Here is a 22,315-nt window from a genome sequence, read left to right as displayed (position 1 = left end):
CTCCTCCACTGCATCCCCCACTTTGAGCAAAGGGTGCCACGGCCTGAGCAGGAGGCCGCGATCCGGCCGGGGGGATCCGCGGGCCGTACGTAGGGTCGGACTCCTGGACACCCAGGGCTGCGGCTGCCGAGGCCGCGGGGTGGATATTCCTGCTAGAGATTAGCCGCCGCGCGGGTCCCTCCCTCTTTCTCGGGTCAGTGAATGATTAGTCAAACACCTCCCCGCCCCAGTCCGCCCGAGGTTGGATGGGAGGAGTCATGGAGCGACTGTTCATCTTTTTTTAAGGGCGAAAAGCGTTCGCCTCTGTGCGTTTATTAATCGACCTTGCGTGTAGTTTCAGCTTCTGTCTTCCCTAGTGTCACGACTGGCAGGCACATAAGCACAGAACACTCTTCTGGAAGGCCCCTCGCCCCTCTGTCCGCTCAGCGCGGAAGTCCGCTGTCTCGCCCCCAGCAGACCGAAGCAAAGCAGGGAGTGAAAAGTCGCGCGGCCCCCCGCCCCCAGCCCGGCGCCCCGTGTCGCTCCATCCCAAAGCTGGGGCATCTGGGAACAAGCAGGGGTGGTGAGGCGCCCTGCGTCCCATATTCTGCTCCCTCCCAGGGCTGGAGCGCCCGGGTGTGAGTGGGGGTGGCGCGGCATTCCCGGCTAGGGGAGGGTTCCCCCGGGAAAGGGAGGAGGCGCTGCGCGCTCCGGGCGGTGGAGACACGCCTGCCCCGCTCCGATCCGTGCCCCGGGGCAAGTGGCCTCCCTCGAGGGGCTGGGGAGCAGGCTGGACGCCCGGTGAAGACAAGCGCCCGGCGCGGGGCTTCTGCAATCCCCCCTGCGCCCGGGCGCCCCCAGCGGGTTCCCAGAGGCGCCCGGGGCGCCCGGGTCTCCGGCGCCGGAGCGAGCGTGCGCGCGGGCCGGGCTGAGAGCCTGAGGGGCCGTCAGGAGGTGGGAGGGCAGGAGTGGAGGACGCCGCGGTAGCGGCGCGCCCCCGGGCAGTCGCTGCAGCCCGGGCGGCGGCGGCGGCTGTGCAGCGGTGCGCAGCGGGAAGCGCAGCCACTCCTCTCTGCCTATCTCCGGCTGCTCCGATACCCCCTCCTCCCGGCCCCCTCTCTAGTATGGAGGAGCCGACGACTAAACCGCTGCGAGCAACTCCTTAAAAAAAAAAAAAAGCCGCATTAGAGGAGCCTGGCCGCAGGACCCCTCCTCCCTGGGCGCCCCTCACCCCTCGCCTCTCTCTCCCGCCTCCCCCTTCAGCTCCCCCCCACCCCTCCGCCCCAGGCTCCCGGGCGCCCGCCTCCCTCCTTAACGGACTGTCTCCCGACTCGCCGGCTGAGAGCCCTTTTTGACTGCGAGCGGCGGTAGTGGAGCATAGGCGGCGGCGCGGGACCTGCAGTCGCCCGGGATTCCCTCCAGGTGACGATGCTCTGGTTCTCCGGCGTCAGGGCTCTGGCTGAGCGTCCCTGCCGGCGCTCGCCCGGGATTACCTGCTGCGTCTTGCTGCTGCTCAATTGCTCGGGGGTCCCCATGTCTCTGGCTTCCTCCTTCTTGACAGGTAGGGGAGGGGGCGGGAGGGACCGACCCTCCCGGACGCTGGCTTGGTACCTGGGAGAGGAAGCGCTGGCTGGCCTCGGGGACAGGAGGGCGGGGAGCGAGCACCTAGGAGCCTGCCCCTCGCTGGCGGTGGGCAAGAAGCGAAGCCCGCGGGGTTAAGGGGTGGGAAGACAGTGAGTAGATTAAGGGGTGGAGGGCAAGGAGGCTGTTGACATCAATAGTATAGTGATAACGGAAATTCTTCTATTTGAATTTGAGAAGTTCCTTTATTAATTTTTAGTTTTCTTCAATCTTTATTTTGATCTTTTCTCCCGTATACAATTAAAGAAAAAAAAATTTAACCGTTTTCCACCCATCGGCCTTTCTCACTCTATAGGGTTCCAATATAGCTTCTGTACAGGGAGTGCTTTTTAAAGCACCTTGAATTTAAAGAAACGATCATATTTTAAAAGGGTACTAATAGCAGGATATAATAATTATATGCTTTCAGGCAGGTGAAGACCTCAGCTGCTATTCTGAAGGACATACTTTAGTGACACCTGGGGCAGAAAAGAAAATATTGAGGCAATTTCTAAAAGAGGAAAGAAGATTGTGTTTCAAAAAGTGATTTCAGCTCAAGACAATATGAGGCGGATTCATATAAAGCCCTGTTCATTGACACTGTCCTGAAGTCTGTTCAAATTTAAAATCTGCCTTAATGGCCAATTTGAATTTTTTTTGCATGTGGGAGTGTGTGTTTACTTGAAATGCCTTCATGAAGGAGGGGTATTATTAAGGATCCAGTGAAATACTTGGAATTGTGCTTAAACTATCGAAAGCAGAAAATCTACCTATATAGCACGGCCTTTAAAAAAACAAAACAAACCTGTTCTAATAAAACTATTTAAAATAGATTTTCTTCGGGGGGACTTCTTTTGGATGAGTTTGAGAATTTAAAACTCATTAGGAATTTCTGAAATTTGGGTATAGTTGTTTCAAAAAGCATTAAAGTAAAAATTCTATTTTTGTAACAATGGCACTAAGCTAAATTTAAATAACTTATTTTCTCCTTCAGGTTCTGTTGCAAAATGTGAAAATGAAGGTGAAGTTCTCCAGATTCCATTTATCACGGACAACCCTTGTATAATGTGTGTCTGCATGGTGAGTATGGAGATCAGGTAATGTGAAGTCAGTTGCTCCCTCTGATAAGCTGAATCCATTAAATGTAATATGACCAAATCTTAAAAACTGATTTTGGTCGTTACAAAACTTCAGATAGCTGGTGAATTGAATTCAGTTGAATTTCTGAGTATTATGGACTTTTGCAGTTTCCATTTCTTCAGTCTGGGAATTCTTATCTTTGACATCAGTTTACAGAAGTAAACTTAAGGTGGACTTGGTATGGCATCGTCTCAGTGATAATTACCATTTGCCCTTCTGTTCCCAGGGATGGCTATTGCCACCAAATCATAGGTGCCACCAAACTTTCTGCCTTGATTCTGTTGTCTGAGCTCAGTGTGAAAATGATAACATTTAGGTATAAAGGTCTGGGATAAGGTATATGACAAGGGGAAAAAGAGATGAGAGTCACAAAGCACAAACATGAGGACAAGATGTAATCTTGGATTTCTTTGCCTCTTATATACTAAGTCTCAAAAACAGTCTTTGTAGTTCTGATTTGGAAGCATGAGTCAGAAAGGACTCTATCCTTAGAGGATGACACTTGGCTTTCAGCTGCTTAGTTAACACTGGCAGTGGCTAGTAGATTAAAAAAAAAATTTGTTTCAATTTATTTTAACTTAATAGTTAATGATAAGGTCTAATAAGTAACCACACGGGGGAGATTAAGTTATACGAATAAGAATTTCTGAGCTGAAATAGAGACTTACAAAGAACAACATTTTTGCTTAAAAGTGTTTCACATGCCAATCAGTTTTGGCAAACCTTGATTAAAAACTACACATCACAAAACCCTGTTGGAAATACATTAAGGCAGTCAAATGCAAAGCCCCCAAGTGATAGATGACTGCTTGTTATCAGATCAACATGCTGTATGGAACCAGAGAAGGGATTCTTCTCTGTTTAGGTGAAAGCCAAGCCATCTGGGTTTAAACTACCCAAACTTTTTCATGATAAGAGATGAGGTTAATGTTGTGAAATGATAAATGGGTGAAGGTGAATGTCTGTATCAAATGATTATCGGGTTCTGAAGACTAAGGAAATCAACAGAAATAGAGGTAAAAATGCATTCCGTTTGCAGAGATAAGCGTTACAATATTGTTACATTTGTAAAGTTTAAATATACAGTTTGGGTTTTGCAGACTGTTCCAAATAATATAAAAATTCTCCATACAGCATTTCCCCTTTTCCATACTCCTGCCCTGGGGGAAGTAGTGCCTTTCCCCGAAAGTACAGCCTTACTGCTAATAAAACAGATATTAGAATCTTGCTGTTTTGAAGGTAAGGAGTGAATCTGAAAAGATGCGTCAGTTGGAGTTCTGGAGTGATATTTATTCCAGAAATGCGTTAAGTTCAGACGGGTGGTAGGTTCATTTATATCTTCGAGTAACATTTGGAGGTATCTGCCTTCGTAAGAGCTGTCAGAAATCCTTTCTAAACATATAAAGTCTGGACTCTGGCACTCCAACTCACTTGCTATTCAGAGGATGCCTCAGAGCTCTCACTAGCTGAAAGCCTCAGTGATATGTTGCCGTGACCTTTGCAGGGGTTTAGGATTATGGGGCCCAAGCTGTCATAGTTATTACTGCTTCCCAAACATTTGTAATACTTGATAAAGTTGAGCAAGAATAGATGGACGGCCGCTTCTTTATTTGTGTCTGCTCTTGTAAGTTTCTGAGGGACCCATTGCAGTATATGAATTTCAAAGCACCTAGGCTGCCATGAGACATTTGACATTTTTTTTTTTAGGTTGGAAGGTAGACTTATTTAGCAGATAGATAATGTCAGCAATAGCAACTAACATTTATGAAACACTATTTGCCCACACTTATTGAAGCCTGCGTTATTTCATTTAATCTTCACAAAAATCCTTTGAGGATTTTTACCCGCCTGTTTTACAGATGAGGAAACTGAGGCTAGAGGAGTTTAGTAGCTTGTGAAGGTCACATTTTTGTAAATAGTGGAGCTGGAACTCACTCTCACCTGCCTCTAGAGCACGTGCATATAATCAAGTGAAACAGGCTGTTTTCTAAGTTAAAGATGTGAAAAAGCAAAGAAAAAAATAGAAAGTTTGTTGAGTCATTTGACTTTTGGGCATTGCTTGAGTTATTTTGCTTTTTTCTTTTGAGTCTTTTAGGAGTTTGGTTAGCTAACATTTGTTAATCACATTATATGAAAGGAAAATCTCGTTATGATTTCAGCTGACCTGCAGGGAGCTTTAGTTGTGAGCTAGTTTTATGTATGTACATTAAGAGGGTATGTAATAGTCAAAACTGTACTTTGGATAAAGAAAATAGTCATATTTAGTTTGTGTTGGTCCAGCCTTTTGGCAGAAAGTTACCTAAAGTTGAGTATAAGCTCATATCTTGTTTCATAACATGTACTGGGAAAAAAAAAAAAAGCTAACCTCAACGTATGCTTAAAAAAGACATAAAATGTTACAGTTGGGAGGAAATAGGTGGCCCAAAGTCCTGCATATAATTACAGTGTAAAAGCTTGAAAAACCCCACAGAATCAACTTGGCCTGATTTAAACTTTTAAGCTCCAAAATGTTTCAAAGGTGGAATGAGCTTATTTCTGTGGGAATTTTGAGGATGACTGCGGATGCAGTGGCCACGGCAAGCAGAACTGAATAATTTTATTCTCACTTATCCTTGTCTGCCTGGACCCGAGCATTTTGCCAGCATCAGTCATGGTCCAAGAATAACCTGTTTGTTAGCTGCTGATGGGTATCATTCTAAAGTGTGTGGGTTCAACTATTCAAGAGGGAAGGTGAGAAGTTAGGCCATTGTCCTGAAATCTAGGGAAGTGGGTAGACAGTTTGGATTAAAGATGCAAGTGTTTCATTGTTCAGTTAGAAAGCAAAGCACAGCTTTTCCCCATCTTACAAAATGGTCTTTTGTGGGGCTGAGTTAGGAAGGCCCAGACTTATTGCTGTTTTGTATGACGATTTCCCCCTTCTTGCTAGAATTATTTTTCCCGTAATGCCTAGGACAACACGTTGGTGCCTTCCATGAGGTACAGCTGATAGGAGCCAGCCTCTCTCAGCTAATGAATCTACAGTGGTCCTCTGGATCTTTCGGGCATTCCCATATATATCCAGTGAACCTGGGGAAGTGGTACCCCTGCTTCTCACCCCTTTTCCACCTAACCGTAGCATAGAAGGAAATGGCACAAGCCAGTGAGTTCGGCCCAGTACTGGAAACCTGAGAAAACTTTGGAGGCTGGGACTCAGAAAACCAGGAGTCAGTCAGTCAGGGCTTAGTTTGGCATACATTTTGTTCAGCAAAAAACATTATTCTGAGGTTTAAATTTCCTCTTTTAAATCCAGGGGTGCAATTTAGAAATGGACCCTCTGCTCATAAAAAGCAATGTGAAATTTGGTGTTACAAGAAGCAGGGCTCCACCTAGCTTGGAGCCAACCAAGTGGTGCAAACAGAGGGGGCTTTGTCTGCTGTCTTCCACTTTTTAATCACAAAAATCTTCCGTCACTAAACAAGCAGCTACCAGCATCTTTGAATTCTCTTGGGTACCTTATCTCTATAAGAGCCTCATGTTTTTTATTGTTCAAATTAACTGGCTAGAGACTAGTTATCTATTATCTGAACAAGTGTCAGGCACGTGTTTGAGAATGAGGGAGATAGCGGTGCATCAGGATTCAATTCGTGTGTGTGTGTGTGTGTGTGTGTGTGTGTGTGTGAGAGAGAGAGAGAGAGAGAGAGAGAGAGAGGGAGAGAGAGAGAGAGAGAGTAAGAGGTGGAGAGAGGGAGAGCTAGGAGGGTGAAGGAGAGGGAGAGGAGATAAAAAGTAGTCCTTATGTGTTCAGAGAGATACACTTAGTACATGCACATATGCATAGGTTGCCACAATTTTTTGGAAATTGTTTTATATCATTTTTAGACTTTGGATTTTGGATGCTCACTAAGGAAATGATCAGGAGTTATTTATTTATTTATCTATCTATTATTTATTTATACTCTGTTTAGACAGTGTATTCTATTCCATAGAATAAGGTACTCAGTAAAACAGTTTGGGGGGAAAGGTAACTAATTTACAGCATTGTGCTGGCAAATTCACCAGTACCAGCTCACAGACAATTATTATTACCCATGCTTTCCTGAGGCTCAGAGAGGTGGAGCAAATGTCCTGAGGTTACATCGTTACTAAGAGACAGATCTGGGATGTGAAAACAGTGTTTTCTATGCTAAATCAACTTGCTTCCGCTGGTCGTTTACTACTTACAAACGTCTACAGATACTTCCAAGGGCTCAGAGAGTTATTTCAGCCTCTGTAGAGCTGACGTAGGCTCACTTTGGGGAGCAGTTAGAGTGATCTTGGTCTTGTAACATGAACCAGGTCTGGACTTGGATGGCTCTTTCAGAGGAAGACACAGTTCAGGCAGCTATTGGCTGGTTTCATATCATTTTGGCAAAGAGCCTTGGCCCTGGCATCAGACAGGCCTGGGTTTGGATCTTGGCTCTGTCACTTACTGGTGGTGAACTTGGGAAAGTTACTTCACCTTTCTAAGTCTCCGTTTCCTCATCTGTAGAGTGGGATGTCTATCACTACCGAGCTCACAGACTTGCTGTGAGAATCAAATGAGATACAGCATTTAAGACTTGGCCCAGAGTTTGGCATATAGTCAGAATGATGCATTATTGCTGTTGATGATGTTGATGATGATGTTAAATTCTTATTTCCTCACATGGAATTAGATGCAAAGGTTCATCAGAAAAGGGAGAAAATGGAAGCTGATGGAGAAAAGACATAGGGATAATGATGCCAAGCCCACCAATAGTTATGAATGAACAGGGCTAAGTCAGTGACATTTGATGGGGTTTTCTGTCCCTCTAGACTTGGACTGGGTCGATCTGAGTTGTTTCCTTATTGGTCCAGTGGTCTGTGAGCCCTGGTATAAGTTTTCCCCTTGCTCTCCATTAAACACTAAAAAAACTTTCCATGGAAGAGGGGCCTCGTTTTTCTGCAGAGTATTTACGTCTCTATGCCTGTGGGGTCACCTTCACTTGTACTTTTATTGGCAGAAGGGTAGGGTTGGGACTCAGAAGTGCTGTAATTCTGGAAAAACCGCCTAGTGGTCTGGCATCGTGGGCATTTTCCTGGCCCACCTTGTGGAAGTCTCTCACCCTGTTCCAGACCTGAGTAGGCTTTTGCTGCCTACTTACTTGTGGGCTCCCCTTCCCCATCCCTGTCCCATTTTAAACATGCTTTCTTTTCATTTCAAGGCACCGGCCTTTATAGTGCGCATCACCTGAAAACTGTGTTTTAAGTGTGGGAAACCATGCCGAGGAAAGAGAGCCCTTCCTCAGATGGGGATTCAGATATAGTGAGGGCAGGAGAACAGGACATAATAGGAAAAGCCAAGCAAGGCAAAACGATGGAAAATAAAGCCAATTAATACAAATTCGTTGAATAAACAAAGGATACCAGTTTCTCACACCCTCTTCTGTGGCACTTCTGTCCAACTGATGGTCTATTGAATTCTTTGTGCTATAAAAAATACTAATAACATCACCTTTCATGGCCCCAGGAGGTCAAGTGTGCTTGTTGAACTTAGTTAAGATCAGCAAATGCGCTGGGTGTATATTTTAAGACCTCTTGATTCCCAGTTCTAATTCTATAAAACATCACTCGAAGCACTAGGAGTAACAGGTTATAAATTCAATAATATTATTCTTTCTTCCTTCTCTTCACACTTCATTCTCCTCTTCCATTTTTTGCCTTTTCTGTGTTTGAAGCATTCTGCTGGTTGGGCACCTTGGGGGGGCAAAGACCAGTAACACAGATTCTTGCCCACGGCGGAAAAGAGCAGAAAGACACATGCATAAATAAGTTTCATTGGAGTGCCAGAAAAACACTGTGCTAGACTCAAACTCAAGTACTAAGGGAGCTGTAGATGAATTCTGATTGGATCATCTGGGACTTTGATGGGTGGAGCAAAGAGAGTCTTGGCAAGGCGTGATTGGAGGAAAGGCACAGAGGAGTGTGGGCTTGGGAATTGTGGAGGTGGCCGAGTCCAGTATGCCCAGTGTACCCAAAGCTCTGGTGGAAGCTGGAGTTAGAAGGCTTGGTGGGAGGCATAGAGGACTTTGAGTGCAATAATAAGGAGCTCAGTTCCGCTCATGGAATTGGGGGAGCCATTTAATATTTTGGCTCAGCTGCATGACACAATAAGATGTGTTTTATGTAAATGCCTCTAGAAGCTTTTGTGGGAGCTGTTTAGAGTGTGGAGGGGCCAGAGTTTGGACAACAGGCACTAGGGATATGTTGTGGTCAGGTGAGGGCAAGCGTCCCAGAACAGGAATGGACAGTGAGAAAGAAGGTGTTGGGATAAACCAATATTGCTTATTCTTTTGAATTACTTTCACTGCCTTCTAGTTCTAGAATATTTGGATTAAAAGACTCCAAACAATGCCCAGAAAAACACAGTAATTAAAATGCAGTAGTCACTGCAGTAGGATGATGTGGTAGTGTGTCTCTGTAGCAGTCACTTTGCTAATCACTTGGTGTCTCTGGAGCAGCTCTGGGTGCTGTTACTTGAATAGAATTGTTTACTTCCAGGCCTCACTCTCAAAATTCCATTTTGGGTGCTAGCTCTCTCCTCTTACTCACAGTGATACCTTGCTCTCCACTGTTGCATGACCCCTTGGGCAAATTATTCAGTCTGGTAGATGTATTCTCAGTGGTAGTATTCTCCATGGTAGTATGTATTCTCAGTGGTAGCACACAATTTATACAACAATCGAAATTGGACAGCCCACCTTAAAAAAAGTGTACCCATGTGCTGGGACCCCTAGACTTGCAGAGGAGTTTTGGAGCCCAAGTTGATAGCACTTGGCAATAAAATAGATGGCAGAGGTGAGAGGTGGGGTGGATTGAAGGGAATTTTGGAAGTTCTAGCCAATGTTATGGACAATGTAGGAAGAGAAGAGGTCACAGATGTGGGTGGGATAATGAGTTCAGAATTGATGACTGGGCTGCATAGACCTTCCAAGTAGGAAAACCCGGTAGCTCTTCAAAATGTAGATCTTGATCTCACTAGAGAAATCAGGACTAGAAGACAGCAGTTTGTTAACTGTTTGCATTGAAATAAATTTCAGAACTTTGGGAATAAATTATTTGTCTTGGGAAGGGGTCTACATTGAGATTTCAAGAAATGAGCCTATAATAGTAACTAGAAGTGACTCAGGTATACACATATATACATTCTTCTTTTTATATTCTTTTCCATTATGGTTTATCACAGGATATTGAATATAGTTCCCTGTGCTATACATTAGGATTATCCATTTTAAATGTAATAGCTTGCATCTACAAACCCCAAACTCCCATAAAAGAAAGAGTAACTGGAAGAAGGGCTGTTATTTAAAAGAAGGTTAGAAAGGGAGAAGCAAAAGACAGAGATTGAGAAATGGTTACAGAAGAAGGAGAACCAACAAAGCATAGGCCAAGGCAGAAGATGCCTGAAGAGGAGAAAGACCAGCGGTATTAGATATTACAGAGTTAGACTGAACCTTCTAGGAGAACATCATAGAAGGAACTTTGTCATCATCTTCTCGAACGATTTTAAACAATCAATAACAGTCCGTGGTGCCCAGGTCCCTAGTACCTGCTGCATATTTTCCCATGGAATAGAATTGATCATAGATAGAATTCAGTGGAAACTCGTTTGAGAGAAATCCCAAACTAAGATTGCTGTAGGGATTTTGAAAATTTAGTGCAAAAATCACAAATTTTCCGAACTGAGATTTAAAAAGGTCTTACGACATTTTCAAAGGTCCCCAAACAAAACTAATTTCATGAATAAAAGTAATAGGCTTTTGCAAGTGTCTTTGGAATGTTTCTGTAGTTAAGTGCAAAATGGACAAGGCCACATTGAGGCACTTTTTATTATGAATCTGAACAACATTATCAAAGAATCTGACTAATATAAAATCTTACCATAGTAAACTTTCAGGTTTCTCTATGAAACTGTTAATGGTGCTTTAAAAAATATTATGATATAATTTAATCCCTTAGTTAGATCTTCAGGAAAAATATTTTCTTTTTTCACTAAATTTTTGATGTCTGTTTTGTCATTGAAGTACAGCTGTGGAGTGGTGGCCTTGGTGTCTGACATTATGGGTTCAAGTCTCCCCAGGGCCGCCTTGTAGCTGTGCATCACTCAGCAGCCACCTTGGTCTCTCTGAGCCTTAGTCGTGGGTACTGGGCAAGTCACAATGGTATGTGTGCCCTTCAGCTTCATTTCTAAAGAGGAATCATAATGCAGAACCCATCTGTTTGCTGTAGCCATTAACTGAGGTGATGTGTATGGATTAAACGTGCTGGTGTTTGTGAAAGACCTTTGTAAACAGTGTAAGTGGAATTATTATTAGTAAGGGCCAGAACTGGAATGGAAGGAAGTAAGGTGTATGCTATAAACCAGTTTTTAACATATACTTTAATGAGTATATTTTTTAGGAATGATAGTGTAGTGGTTCCCATGCCTCCTTTCATAGTTGTATGGCTCTGGGTGAGTTGCCTGATATTTCTGTATCTTGACATCTATATTTTCATCATAGGGCTTTTGTCAGAACTGTGGGTCAAAACATGTAAAATTCTTAAAACAGGGTCTGGTAGACGGGAAGCACTTCAGAAATGATACCTACTGCCACTACCTAAATGCTATGCAATTACTGCCTATCCTATACTTCTAAGAAGTGATTACATAGACTACTGCAAGACTTCTAAGAAATGATTTAATGGACTACCGCTTTTATTTCAATTTATTGTCAATTCCTATGACATGTGTTTACTCTGAACTTCTGTCAGGGTAGACAATGGAAGTTCAGTAGAAGCGACTGCTATCTTTTCCATAAAAGACAGAAAACCCGGGAAGTATTTGGGGCTTAGCAAGATGGGCTGCTCCTCTATTTTTCATTTTCAAAAGTTCACCTGTTTGACTGGTGTCCATCTCCAGACAGCTAATCACAACGTTGCTTTCACAGTGAGGCCTTGCTGTCCTTTGGGGTATTTGCCATTGAACAAGGAAGTGGCAGGTAGGAGGCAGAAATGTAAAACTAATTACTGGTAGACCCACCCAGACAGACACGTCAGAGTCCTTCCCATTTAATTTAATTTATTTATTTAGTTTTACTTTAAACATTTTTTTTAAAAATTTTTATTTTTTAATTTAATTTTACTTTTGGCCATGAGGCACGCCTGGCGGGACCTTAGTTCCCAGACCAGGGATGGAACTCACGCCTTTGGCAGCGAAAGCGTGGAGTCCTAACCACTGGACCTCCGGGGAATTCCCCTCCCCCTTTTAGAACGTTCAGGGTCCTGCCATCTGCCCAGCCACAGTCACTCTGGACACCCGTGGTGTGTCGGGTGATCCCAGATTAACTGAGGTGACTGGATTTGGACGTGTGGACCCTGCGCATTCACAGAGCTTTGTGTGTTTGTTTTCTAGGAAGCTGCTTCTTCTCTTTGATAGCATGTTCTGTGTTGTGTGTAGTTAACCTGGGCAGTTTTATCTTATGAGATGAGGTCTTCAAGTGTTAAGAACCTTGTCCCCTCATCTCTGGAAGCCCCATAGCTTCAGTGAGAGGTCCACAACCTTGGGACTTGAGTGGGAGTCAGGCTGGAGTTTCCTGTTTATAATTTGGGTTGTTAACACTTGGGATCGCTCCCCCCCAGAATGGAACTCCAAGTTCCAAAACAGGATTCTCCCAGAGAGTTTGTCACAGAAGGTCAACCCCCTCTATAAAAGACATCCTAAATAATCATTACAAAAAACTTTTTTTTCCTTTGAAAGGAATGTACTCACATTTGAAAACTAGAATCACATAGACATGAAGACCTGCTTTTATTTGCACCAAAAGGAACATTCCCTCTTATAGAAATATCCTGCTGTCGAAAGCAGCCCTTGTAGGCGACAATGCAGGAGGTGCCCGAGAGGGGAGGATTGGGGATTATCTCAGTTCTGCTTTCAAAAATCACAATGAAAAAATGCCTCGGATCCCTGTGGCTGCCATTCCCCATCATTTCCTCCCCCTTTCAGTGAGGCTAACTCCGAAACCTTGATATAAGCCTCAGTGTTTATATTAGGTTTTGGATGTTAGCTCCCTTGGCTTCTGGGAGCCGACTCTGTTGAAAATTATGTTTTTCCTTTAAGGACAAAGGCCTTATTGTATGTACACGTCGTGCAGTGTAATGAGTTTTTTTGTTGCTTTTTCTTTCAAATGTTAGGTAATGGGTGGGACTAACCCAGATCTTCCACAGGAGAAACCCAAAGGTCTATAACCTGAACGGCAATTTGAAGGTTTCACACAGGTAGCTCAACAAGAGAAAATGAGAGGGCGGGACAAGTGGCATCTTCCCTGACCAGAGCATGTCTCCCGAATGCCCTGCTTTGATGGGATAACCATAAAACGGCTCTGGGAGAGGATCTGCAACATGAGTCATGATACCCCAGGGACACTTCAAAGAGAATCACAGTGACGGAGATAACAATCCTCACATTTTCACTCATAAAAGCACGCATTTCCAAAATAACTCTTGTATTCTTGGTCAACTAAATAGATTTTGACCAGATGGTTTTTTCATGGCTGCAAAGGCTGTCAGGCGCAGGCTGAGCATCTTATTTGGAGATGCTGTGCAGTGGACTGTCTGCTTGTGCTGCTGGCCTCTGCAGCTGTGGGTGACCTCAGAAGACTATTTCCAGGAGAGATGGAGGTGGCCTTCTGAGAGGAGGCAGGGAAACTAGAAGGCCCAAAGCTGGTCTTACATTTATTTGGGCCTCATTGAGAGGCATTTTTAGCATCTTTATCTTAATTTTTTTCCCTCTCTCTCTGTAAAAAAAATTTTTTGAGCCTATTCTCTTAGGTTCCTCTTGGGGGCAAATCTGCAGACTGCAGCATTAGCAATAAAGTTCCTTAACCACTCACGGCTTTCCGTTTAGTGAGCAGAGTAATGACATGTGCATTCTTTTCCGTATTTATTCTTAGAACTCCTTATTAAAAAAATACTGGGGGATTCCTTTTCCATTTTATTTTCTAATTGAACAGAACCGTTTGAGCCAAGATAGGACGATTGCTCCCTCTGGGTTCCGAGGGCAGGGCTGCATCTGGCCAGTGACCTGTGGAACTTGCCACTTCTGTCTCCAGGAGAGCCTTGCTGGGCTGTTTGACTGCCTCGTACTGACTCTGTACCCCTCAGAAATTCACGAATTCTAGAAGCTCTCACAGCCTGCTGGGTCTCTGCTGCTTCATGGATTTATAGAGCGAAAGCAGTAGCATCATGACATTCACATACCAGTGTTTCTAGGTCTCAGGGGGATGCTATTTTCCTGGATGAGAAGACTAATCAGATATTATTCCACTTGAGAGCTGCTATGCCACGTACCTGGGTTTATGTTTCTTGAGGGAAACAGGCCTATTAGAATTGAGATGCGGTGATTTCCTGTTTTTAAGCACATGTGAAACAGTGGTTCCAGGACCCAGTGGGACCCACCAGAGGTCAACTTGCAGTCTCATGAGCACAATAGGTGAGCACCCAGACGGAAATTCGTTTCCCCTGAGAGGTGACTCAGCCTGAATTTGGGGAGTAGCTGGATGGCAGGGAAGGGGATGTAAGTCTGCTTTTTCAGTGAGCGTCATCAGTTAGTTCCGGGGTGGCTTCTGTGGGAAGAACTGGCGTTTCTTTTTTTCCTCTGGGATGTGCATGTACCAGACAACAGTGGCTTCCTTTCCCTTGTGATTGCCTGTGTGCATGTAGGGAACTAGTTGAGATCTATTAAAAAATGTGATTTTTTTTTTCCTGTTTCGTGTAAGCCATACACCGGGCAAGGGCAAAGAGACATTTGCTTGAAGTATTTTACACACCAGTTGGCCAAGTTACAGAAATATAGAGCTCCCAGATTTTGGCATTAGATTGAAGTATATGAAATTTTGGATATTTGGTGTTGACCTATTAAAACAGCAATTTCTTGTGGTACAACCTAAGATGTACTTTGAGCACCTGGAGAATTTTTCACTGGACATAGTTCTCCTGGCAGGTTGTTGCAATGTATCTTAATGAGGGGGCCTTTAAATTCAGGGTGAATTGATACCGGGTTCGCAAACTAAAAATAAAATGTGGTGATATAGGAAAACGTAACACCTCTTAAGCTCTGAGCCCCCAGCTCTGAATTAGTGGGCTCCTCTACACATCCTCAGGACCCTCTGATGGTGGCGTGGGGAGGGGGAAGGGAGGGAAGCGGTATTCACCTTGGTCAGTGAAGGGGGCACGTGGTGGGTGCCCTGCAGGAAACCTGGGAACCGAGTTGCAGGACCGACCGAAGTAGGAAAATGATTGATGGCTATTAAACTCAGCACATATGTATTGAGCATTTATGTTAATAGTGGCCCGAGGCACTGTGAGATTGGAAAAAGCTCTTTTTTACGTGAACAAAGAGAGATTAAATTATGTTCCAGATAGTTTTGAAGTTATCGCTTTCGAGTTCTTTGAAAATTGATGAACTCGTGCAGGCCATAGATACTAACTCTTGGTTGGAGTATCTGATTAATCAGAACAAATTATTATTCCTTGACTGTGCTGGATGGTGTATGTGTATATATACACGTATATACGTGCATTGTATATGTAGGTATTTAATATGAAATTTGGATCATGGATTTAGCTTGCAACTGACTTTCTCTCATTAGAGAGTCTCAAATGAAAGTGTGAAAATGTGATTGAACCAGAGGTTGTGTACATGTTGGGGGAGACCCTTATAGTAGAGCTTTGAGCACTGGTGACAAGGGACACACAGTTGCGTTCCCATCACTGCCAGCCTCTCTGTCCTCCTCCCTTCTCACCCACCCACTTCAGTCTGATGATGTGTCTTCTCTCACACAGTTGCAGGTCATTAACAAGTCAGTGGTAAGAATTCTTGCACCAGCAGAGGTGACTCTCTCTCTCTTTTTTTTTTTTTTTTTGCGGTACGCGGGCCTCTCACTGTTGTGGCCTCTCCCGTTGCGGAGCACAGGCTCCGGACACACAGGCTCAGCAGCCATGACTCACCGGCCCAGCCGTTCCGCGGCATGAGGGATCTTCCCAGACCGGGGCACGAACCCGTGTCCCCTTCATCGGCAGACGGACTCTCAACCACTGCGCCACCAGGGAAGCCCGACTCTCTTTTTTTTTTTAATGTGCACAGGAACCCCCAGGGAGCTTGTTAAAAATGCAGATTCTGAGGTTCTACTCCAGAGATTCTGATTCAGTAGATCTGGCAGAAACCTGAGAATCTCCATATTTAATAAACTCTTCCAGCGACTCCATGCAGGAGCCAGTATTTGAAAAACTCTTCCCAACTGAGGTTAGTGGAAAGAGAAGGATATATGAATATAACCATAAATATAGGTAAATTCCCCAATGAAGCAACTTGTTCACTAGTGGTCAGGTACATTTGAAATTCTGTTATTGGTACCAAACTTATCCATAGGTCAACTCTCATTTATGTAACACTATTTTTGTGGACCTTTCACACAGTTATCTTGTACATTAGCTACCTTTATTGAAGTGCTACTTTTTCTTTGTGTCCTCTCCTCTATCAAGCTTCCCCTAGTCACTTGATCAGAATTAGTCACTTCTTTCTTAGAAGCCTCATGTTGATTTCTCATATTATAACCCTTACTCCTGCCTACCCTGAAGTTTCATTAATTATTTACATGACTGTCTCCCTACTAGACTTTAGGCTTCTTCGGGGTAGAAATAGTGTCTGATTCTTCTCACCATCACTCAAAGCATCTCGAAGAGCACCTCGCATGTGGTAAGTCTCAATAACTATTTTACGAGTCAACACCATGTTCTTAAATTGGGGGTAGCCTTATCTTTATCTTCCTCAAAGCCACTCTGTGAGGGAGAGAAAGGCTTCTCAAGAAACCTGTTTCACAGTCGATATAATTAAGGCTCGGAAAAGCAAAGTGAGACAAAGCTCACACTGCTAATCAGTGAGAGTTGGGACTACAATTCAAGTACGGGAATGCTGACCCATCCTGGGTAGACTCCACTGAGTTCTCGCTCAGAGAATGTTTTCTGACTACAAGTGTTGAGAAAGCACCCCAAGGGGGTGAGTGAGAGAGACCCAGCAAATAACTTCCCTGGGGATTATGTTTTTATCAGTCCTTGTGGTCCAGTGAAGTAGAGTCCTGACTGGCGCCTTTGGGTGGGACAGGCTGACCCTCTAGGTTGGGGCTAGCCTTTCCATGAGATGGATTCCCACAGGGATACACTCTGTTTCCTGTGGTCTTTCTGTGATGGACAGCAGCTGCAGGGTGAAGCTGATATGACGTATGTTTGTTGCTTCTCCAGCATGAGCCAACTAGATGTAGCAATTTGACAGAACAGCCAGGGTTTTATGACAGACTTGCTGGGATCCAGTAGCATCTGGAGGAGCCAGAGGCAAGCAATGAAGAGCTGAGGGCCAGGTGAAGCTGGATTTAGGGATACGCCGCATCCCAACCCCTTTCGTTCCCAAACCTCTATAACAGAAGCTGTTTCCTTCTGCTGGCAACTTCCGCCCAGCAGGCCCCTTCCTCATCCAGAATGGATTCATTCTGGGAGGAAATGTTAGTTCTTTCTGTTCTCTTGATGCCCGCGCCCCCCCCAGTTTCTGCCCACATTTTCCTTTCCCTGATCAGGAGAGTATAAAGTCAAGCTGACAAGGTTCTGATTCATGGTGCCTTCACATAATTCTGGTCACGTTGCTAAACGATTTTCCATACTTTTAATGAGAATCCTTTTTCAAAAAAGTTCCTTTTGTTTTTAAATTAGCCTGGAATTCCATTGTTCCAGGGTTCCACCTTTATCATTTCCATCTTTATTATTTTTTACCATGTTATTTTCTTTCTCTGTTATTATCTCGACGTTTCCATGATGTCACCACTCCCCAAGTTTTGTGTCTTGTTTTTCTCAGTTTCAGTTTTTCATTCTTGGTCCCAGCCTGATAATGAAATGCACAAACAATTACAGTGGGGTGGTGGTTCTTCCTACACACCCCATGTGGGCCAGACATTTGAGGGATGGACAGTCCAGTGGGGAACTCTGTGGAGGCCAGAGGAGGACCATTTGTGATAATGACCAAGCGGTGGAGAAAAGGATTGCTGGGAATAGCTAAAGCACTAGCTAGAGCAGTGCCAAGCACCCAGGTAGGGGTTTAGTAAATATTTTTCACTAATGATGGCGTGCTGATAGCATTTAGCCTGGTGGAGAGCATGCCGGGGGGGAACTTTAACGGCCTTCAAGTACGTATTTATGGGAATAAATACGATGTTGAAAGGACAGACGGGAGTACAAACCCCAAATTTGCAACATAGCCTCAGTTCCAGCTTCTCCGCTGGCAAGCTCACTGCCTCTCGCTCACTTTCAGAGTCAGCCCCAAGGTGGTTGTGGGGTCTTGACTTCCCTGCTTCTTGGCCAGTGCCTGTCTGTGACCGCAGGCCTCTTCCCTGGATCTCTAAATCCTAGTTACCCTGCTGTAGATGAGATCACACTCCTAGCTTTGAGCCATGTTTGTTAGGATCAGAAATTGAAAGCAGGGTCTTACCATGGACTCTGTTCATTCCAGGGTTTTGGCTTTAGATCTTAGTACAAATGAGAAGAAAACTTAAAATGAGGGATTTTCCTCTTCCTTTTCTTGTTTTACTCCTAGGTGTTTAATGTTCTCTCACTCCCACACCCACCTTTAACACTCACCTACCATTTGGTCACTGGTCTCCCTTAGGACACGGGTCCTAGAACTTTTCCTTGGCATTCTTAGATCTTCTAGGCAGTCAGCATTTTCCTAAACTTGAGTCTGTTCCCTTGGAGATGTAGCTTGGCAGGCATGGTGGTTATTAGCACTGGGGGTAAAGAGTGGCCAGCAGTAGCCAAGACAGCATCTCTTGTGAGCCTTAAATGGTGGACAGCGATAGCTGTCCCGAAGCATCTCGGTCTGTAGGTATCTGACACAGTGGCAGGTGCTGAGAGAAGGTGACCTCTGGTGGTCACTGGGTTAATGTAATAATCTCAGCCAGCGATCGTGTACAGTTGTGGGCATTTGCGCCTGTGGGTGGGTGTGGGTGTGTATAAGGACTTACACATATAGAGATCTCTCAGCACTTGAATGTTGGGTTTATAAGAATTTTGTTTATTTGGCTACTCTTTTTTAGACCTTTCTATGCTGGGCCTTCCTTATCTTTTTGAACTTTAAATATTGGAGGGCCCCAGGATTCATTCGATCAAGACGTTTCTCTATTTACACTCCTTCCCTAGGTGATTTTTATACAGATTCATGGCTTAAAAAATACATATATGCTGGAAGTTCCCACATTTATGTTCCCAGTTCCCTTACCCTTCAAGTGCAGACTCGTAAATTCAAATGTCTACTTGGCACCTCCAAGCATCTCAAACTTAAAATGGCCCAAACTGAGATCTCATTTTCCACCCCTCCTCCAAATCTCTTTTCCCCCAGCCAGCAATGTCAGCTGCACTGCTCCATTCTCTTAGGCCATCAGCCATGATGTCCTGGACTCCTCTTTCTCTTACATCCTATATTCTATCTACTAGCAAATCTTGATGGCAAAACCTTAAAAATATATCTGATAATATCTAACTATCTCCATGATCACTTTTGCCTCTGGACAATATATTATCAAGCAGTGGCCATTGAAAACTATACATCCCATTTTTTCGCTTATTTACAAAACATCCCGCAGTGGCTTCTCAGCTGACTTGGCATACAGTCTGAAGTCTTACTACAAGGCCCTGCCGGATCTGGCTTCTGATGCTGTCTCTGGCCCCACCCCCCAAAGCATCTTCCCCTCCTGGTCTGCTACTCCCGGCATGATCCCCGGCGCCTTCTCAACAAGGGCGTCTGCTCTTTCCTGTCCCCGGGACACACTTGTTCAATATATTTACACATTCTCATTTCTTCACTCTGGCCTCTGAGGAAATGTTTCCTTATTAGAGGGCCTTTGTTCTGACCACTCTTCCCCAATAGTACACACTCTGTCATTCTGTTGCTTTGTTCTGCTTCCTTTTCTCCAAAGCCCTCATCAGTGGCCACTGTGTCACGTGTGTCTTTGTTTCTTGAAGGCCTCCCGACTAGAATGTCAGCTCTGTGAGGATGTGGACTCTCCCGTTCATGCTGTATCCCAGGGCCTGGGACAGTGCTGGGTCCTTCCAGTGCGTACCTGTATCAGTTGGATGACTGAGTATATGCCGTGTTTAATTTAATTTAATTTTAAGATTCAGTTGAATTGAATCAATTAGTTTTTAAGTAATGAATTCAATTAATTAATGGTGTGTAATTTTTTGATTCTATAATTTGAAGATCTAATTCTCTTCCTCGAAAATAAATTATGAATTTTCCTTTCTACTCTAAACGCTGCTTTTTCTGTAATGAAGACTTGCCATTTTCATGGCTCACGTTACTTTGCATATTAAGTCGGATGGTGGGGAAATTGTACAGATACACTGACAAAGATGAAAAGCTATCTCCAATGAACCAAATAAAATTGTAGTAAAGTATATAATAAGCAATAATAATTATAAAATAAAATGTGTCCTATGGAAAACTGGTTTTAAAACTAGATATTACTGCTCACACTTGGTAGCATAATGATGATTGGTTTTGTAATGTAAATTAAAATTCAGTATGCTGGTATTTTACACTTTACCTAAAACATATTATGGAAGAAAGACTAGCAAAGTGTGTTAAATATTACAATTTCGTAGAGCAAGAAAAAAGTGGCACAAAGTATTTCCCACGATATGCATAAGACAGGCTGCTCTACTGTAGGCAATGCCCAGTCATGTCACTGCACCTACCTTGGAGGGCACTAGGATGGCATCACTGAAGGAGATCCCTTCTGAGGGCTGTCAAATCCCAAGGGTCTGACATAGGTAGGTCTAATTCTGTCTCAGTGAGAGAACTGTATGACAAAACTTTTCTGAGGCTCATTCAGTGGCCCACCTAGTGTCTGAAGAACAGGAGGATTTGAATGATCTCTGGGAGTTTATGGCTGTGGAATTTGGTTGAAACAGACCTTCGCCTCCTCTGAACTCATGACTAGGACTGCATCTACTCATGTTGCAGCATGTGAGGTGCTTTTGCCGTGTTTATGCTCTGGCCCCTCTCCCTCTCGGACTGGAAGCTCTTCTAGGGCAGAGGATGGATCTGATTCATATGTTCTGTTCTCAGCAAAAACCTGGCACAGTGCCTGGCCCATGACAGGGGCTCAACAATATTTGTTAAACAGATCCATGGATTTTTATTCAGATAGATTTGAATTTTGTGGTGCAAAGGTTTAACCTACAGAAAAATCCAAGTTCGTAGCCAAGATGTCACATTTTTAAAGACCATTTGTGTTCTGTTGATATTTTTGTCTTAGTTTAGATGTTAAAGCTTCGGAGAAACTGTCCTATGATGAAGCCCTTTTAAAAAAGCAATGATGAAGGGTAATAATCATGGCCAAGCATTGCTTTTTTAAAATGGGGCACATGTTGTGAATCCCTTTAGCGACAAGTTTATGTTAATGGTGTTTTATGGGTGACTGGTCATTTTCATTCCTTTATAACACCTTAATCAGAAAAGGATTATATGCAAAATTGGCATTTGTTGATTAATGAGTTTGAATGTGGAAGCTAGTGGATTAAAATTACATTCTAAACCTATGAAATAAATCTGTGGCTTCTCCAGTTCTTTCTGACATCTGCATGTGGCCCTTGGGGAAGACTTGGTGAAGAGAACATGCTGTTAATGGCCCTGGTGAATGAGTCAGACCAACCCTAGCTCCTCACAGGCTTGCCTTCATATGGGGGATGCTGTCTGAGGCTGGCTTTTTCAGTTCTGTGAACTTCCATCTGGCCAGAGGACGCCTGCCCCCTTGCTCCCCTGCCTGACATTCCTCAGGCTAAGCGGCCACTCTCTGCCGTCAGTACCAGCGTGAATACAGCCCAGGAGCAGGGATGTTTCCATCACCTGATGCATCAGACAGCCCTTACCGTTATCAGTAGGCAGGACAGCAGGAACCAGCCCTAAAGTCTGCCATCCCAGGGGTCCCTTTGAAAGCCTCTGTGATTGCTGGTGGTCGGGGTCAATTGTACAGATGTCTTTAAAAGTGTCTCACTAGTGACCAGAAAGTTACTTTGTCAAGATGACAGATGGGCTGCGAGCTGTTCCTCTGCCCTGCCTATTCCCTGTGATGTCAGCTCCATTCACTTGTCAAGATCAGGTATTTTTGTAGCTCCCACCAGCGTGCAGGCTTTCATGGGCAACCCGTGAAAAATTTTCTGTTCTCTTCTGTGAAAAATCTGCTCAGTGTCTTGCTGTTGACCCACGGGAATGAGGGGGCCTTTGAGGACCTGGTGAGTCCCCCTCCTGTGGGTGGAAGGCGCAGGGAGGAGACACCTACTGGCGAGAGGGCGACAGCCCTCCAAGGCTGGTCTTAAGAAGAAGTGGTTTGTCACCACCAATCACCCTGGTAGGACACAAATGGGATGTAAGACATTCGGTTTCTGTGTTTTGGATGTGTTCGCTCTTCATTGCCAGAGAATCATCTGTGTGTACAATTAAAAGGGTCCATTGAGTTCACAG

General features: G+C 44.2%; 1 protein-coding gene across 3 annotated transcripts in view; it reads left to right on the top strand.

Moving 5' to 3' along the window:
* The first annotated feature begins 670 nt into the window (after positions 1–670).
* Positions 671–22,315, top strand: part of BMPER (BMP binding endothelial regulator) — a 262,416-nt gene continuing 240,771 nt past the window's right edge. Inside the window, exons 1-2 of one of the 3 annotated variants that reach the window (XM_060305428.2) lie at positions 671–1,540; positions 2,594–2,679. In XM_060305428.2, coding sequence (XP_060161411.1) covers positions 1,408–1,540; positions 2,594–2,679 — 219 coding nt within the window. In that variant the 5' untranslated portion in view covers positions 671–1,407. The remainder of the gene's footprint in view (positions 1,541–2,593; positions 2,680–22,315) is intronic. The other 2 variants (XM_030857517.3, XM_060305427.2) reach the window with 2 other exon arrangements.

The sequence above is a fragment of the Globicephala melas genome, chromosome 9 (assembly GCF_963455315.2).
Source record: "Globicephala melas chromosome 9, mGloMel1.2, whole genome shotgun sequence".
Lineage (NCBI taxonomy): Eukaryota > Metazoa > Chordata > Mammalia > Artiodactyla > Delphinidae > Globicephala > Globicephala melas.
The sequence above is the reverse complement of the archived record's forward strand: the minus strand, read 5'-3'. Positions and strand labels throughout refer to the sequence as shown.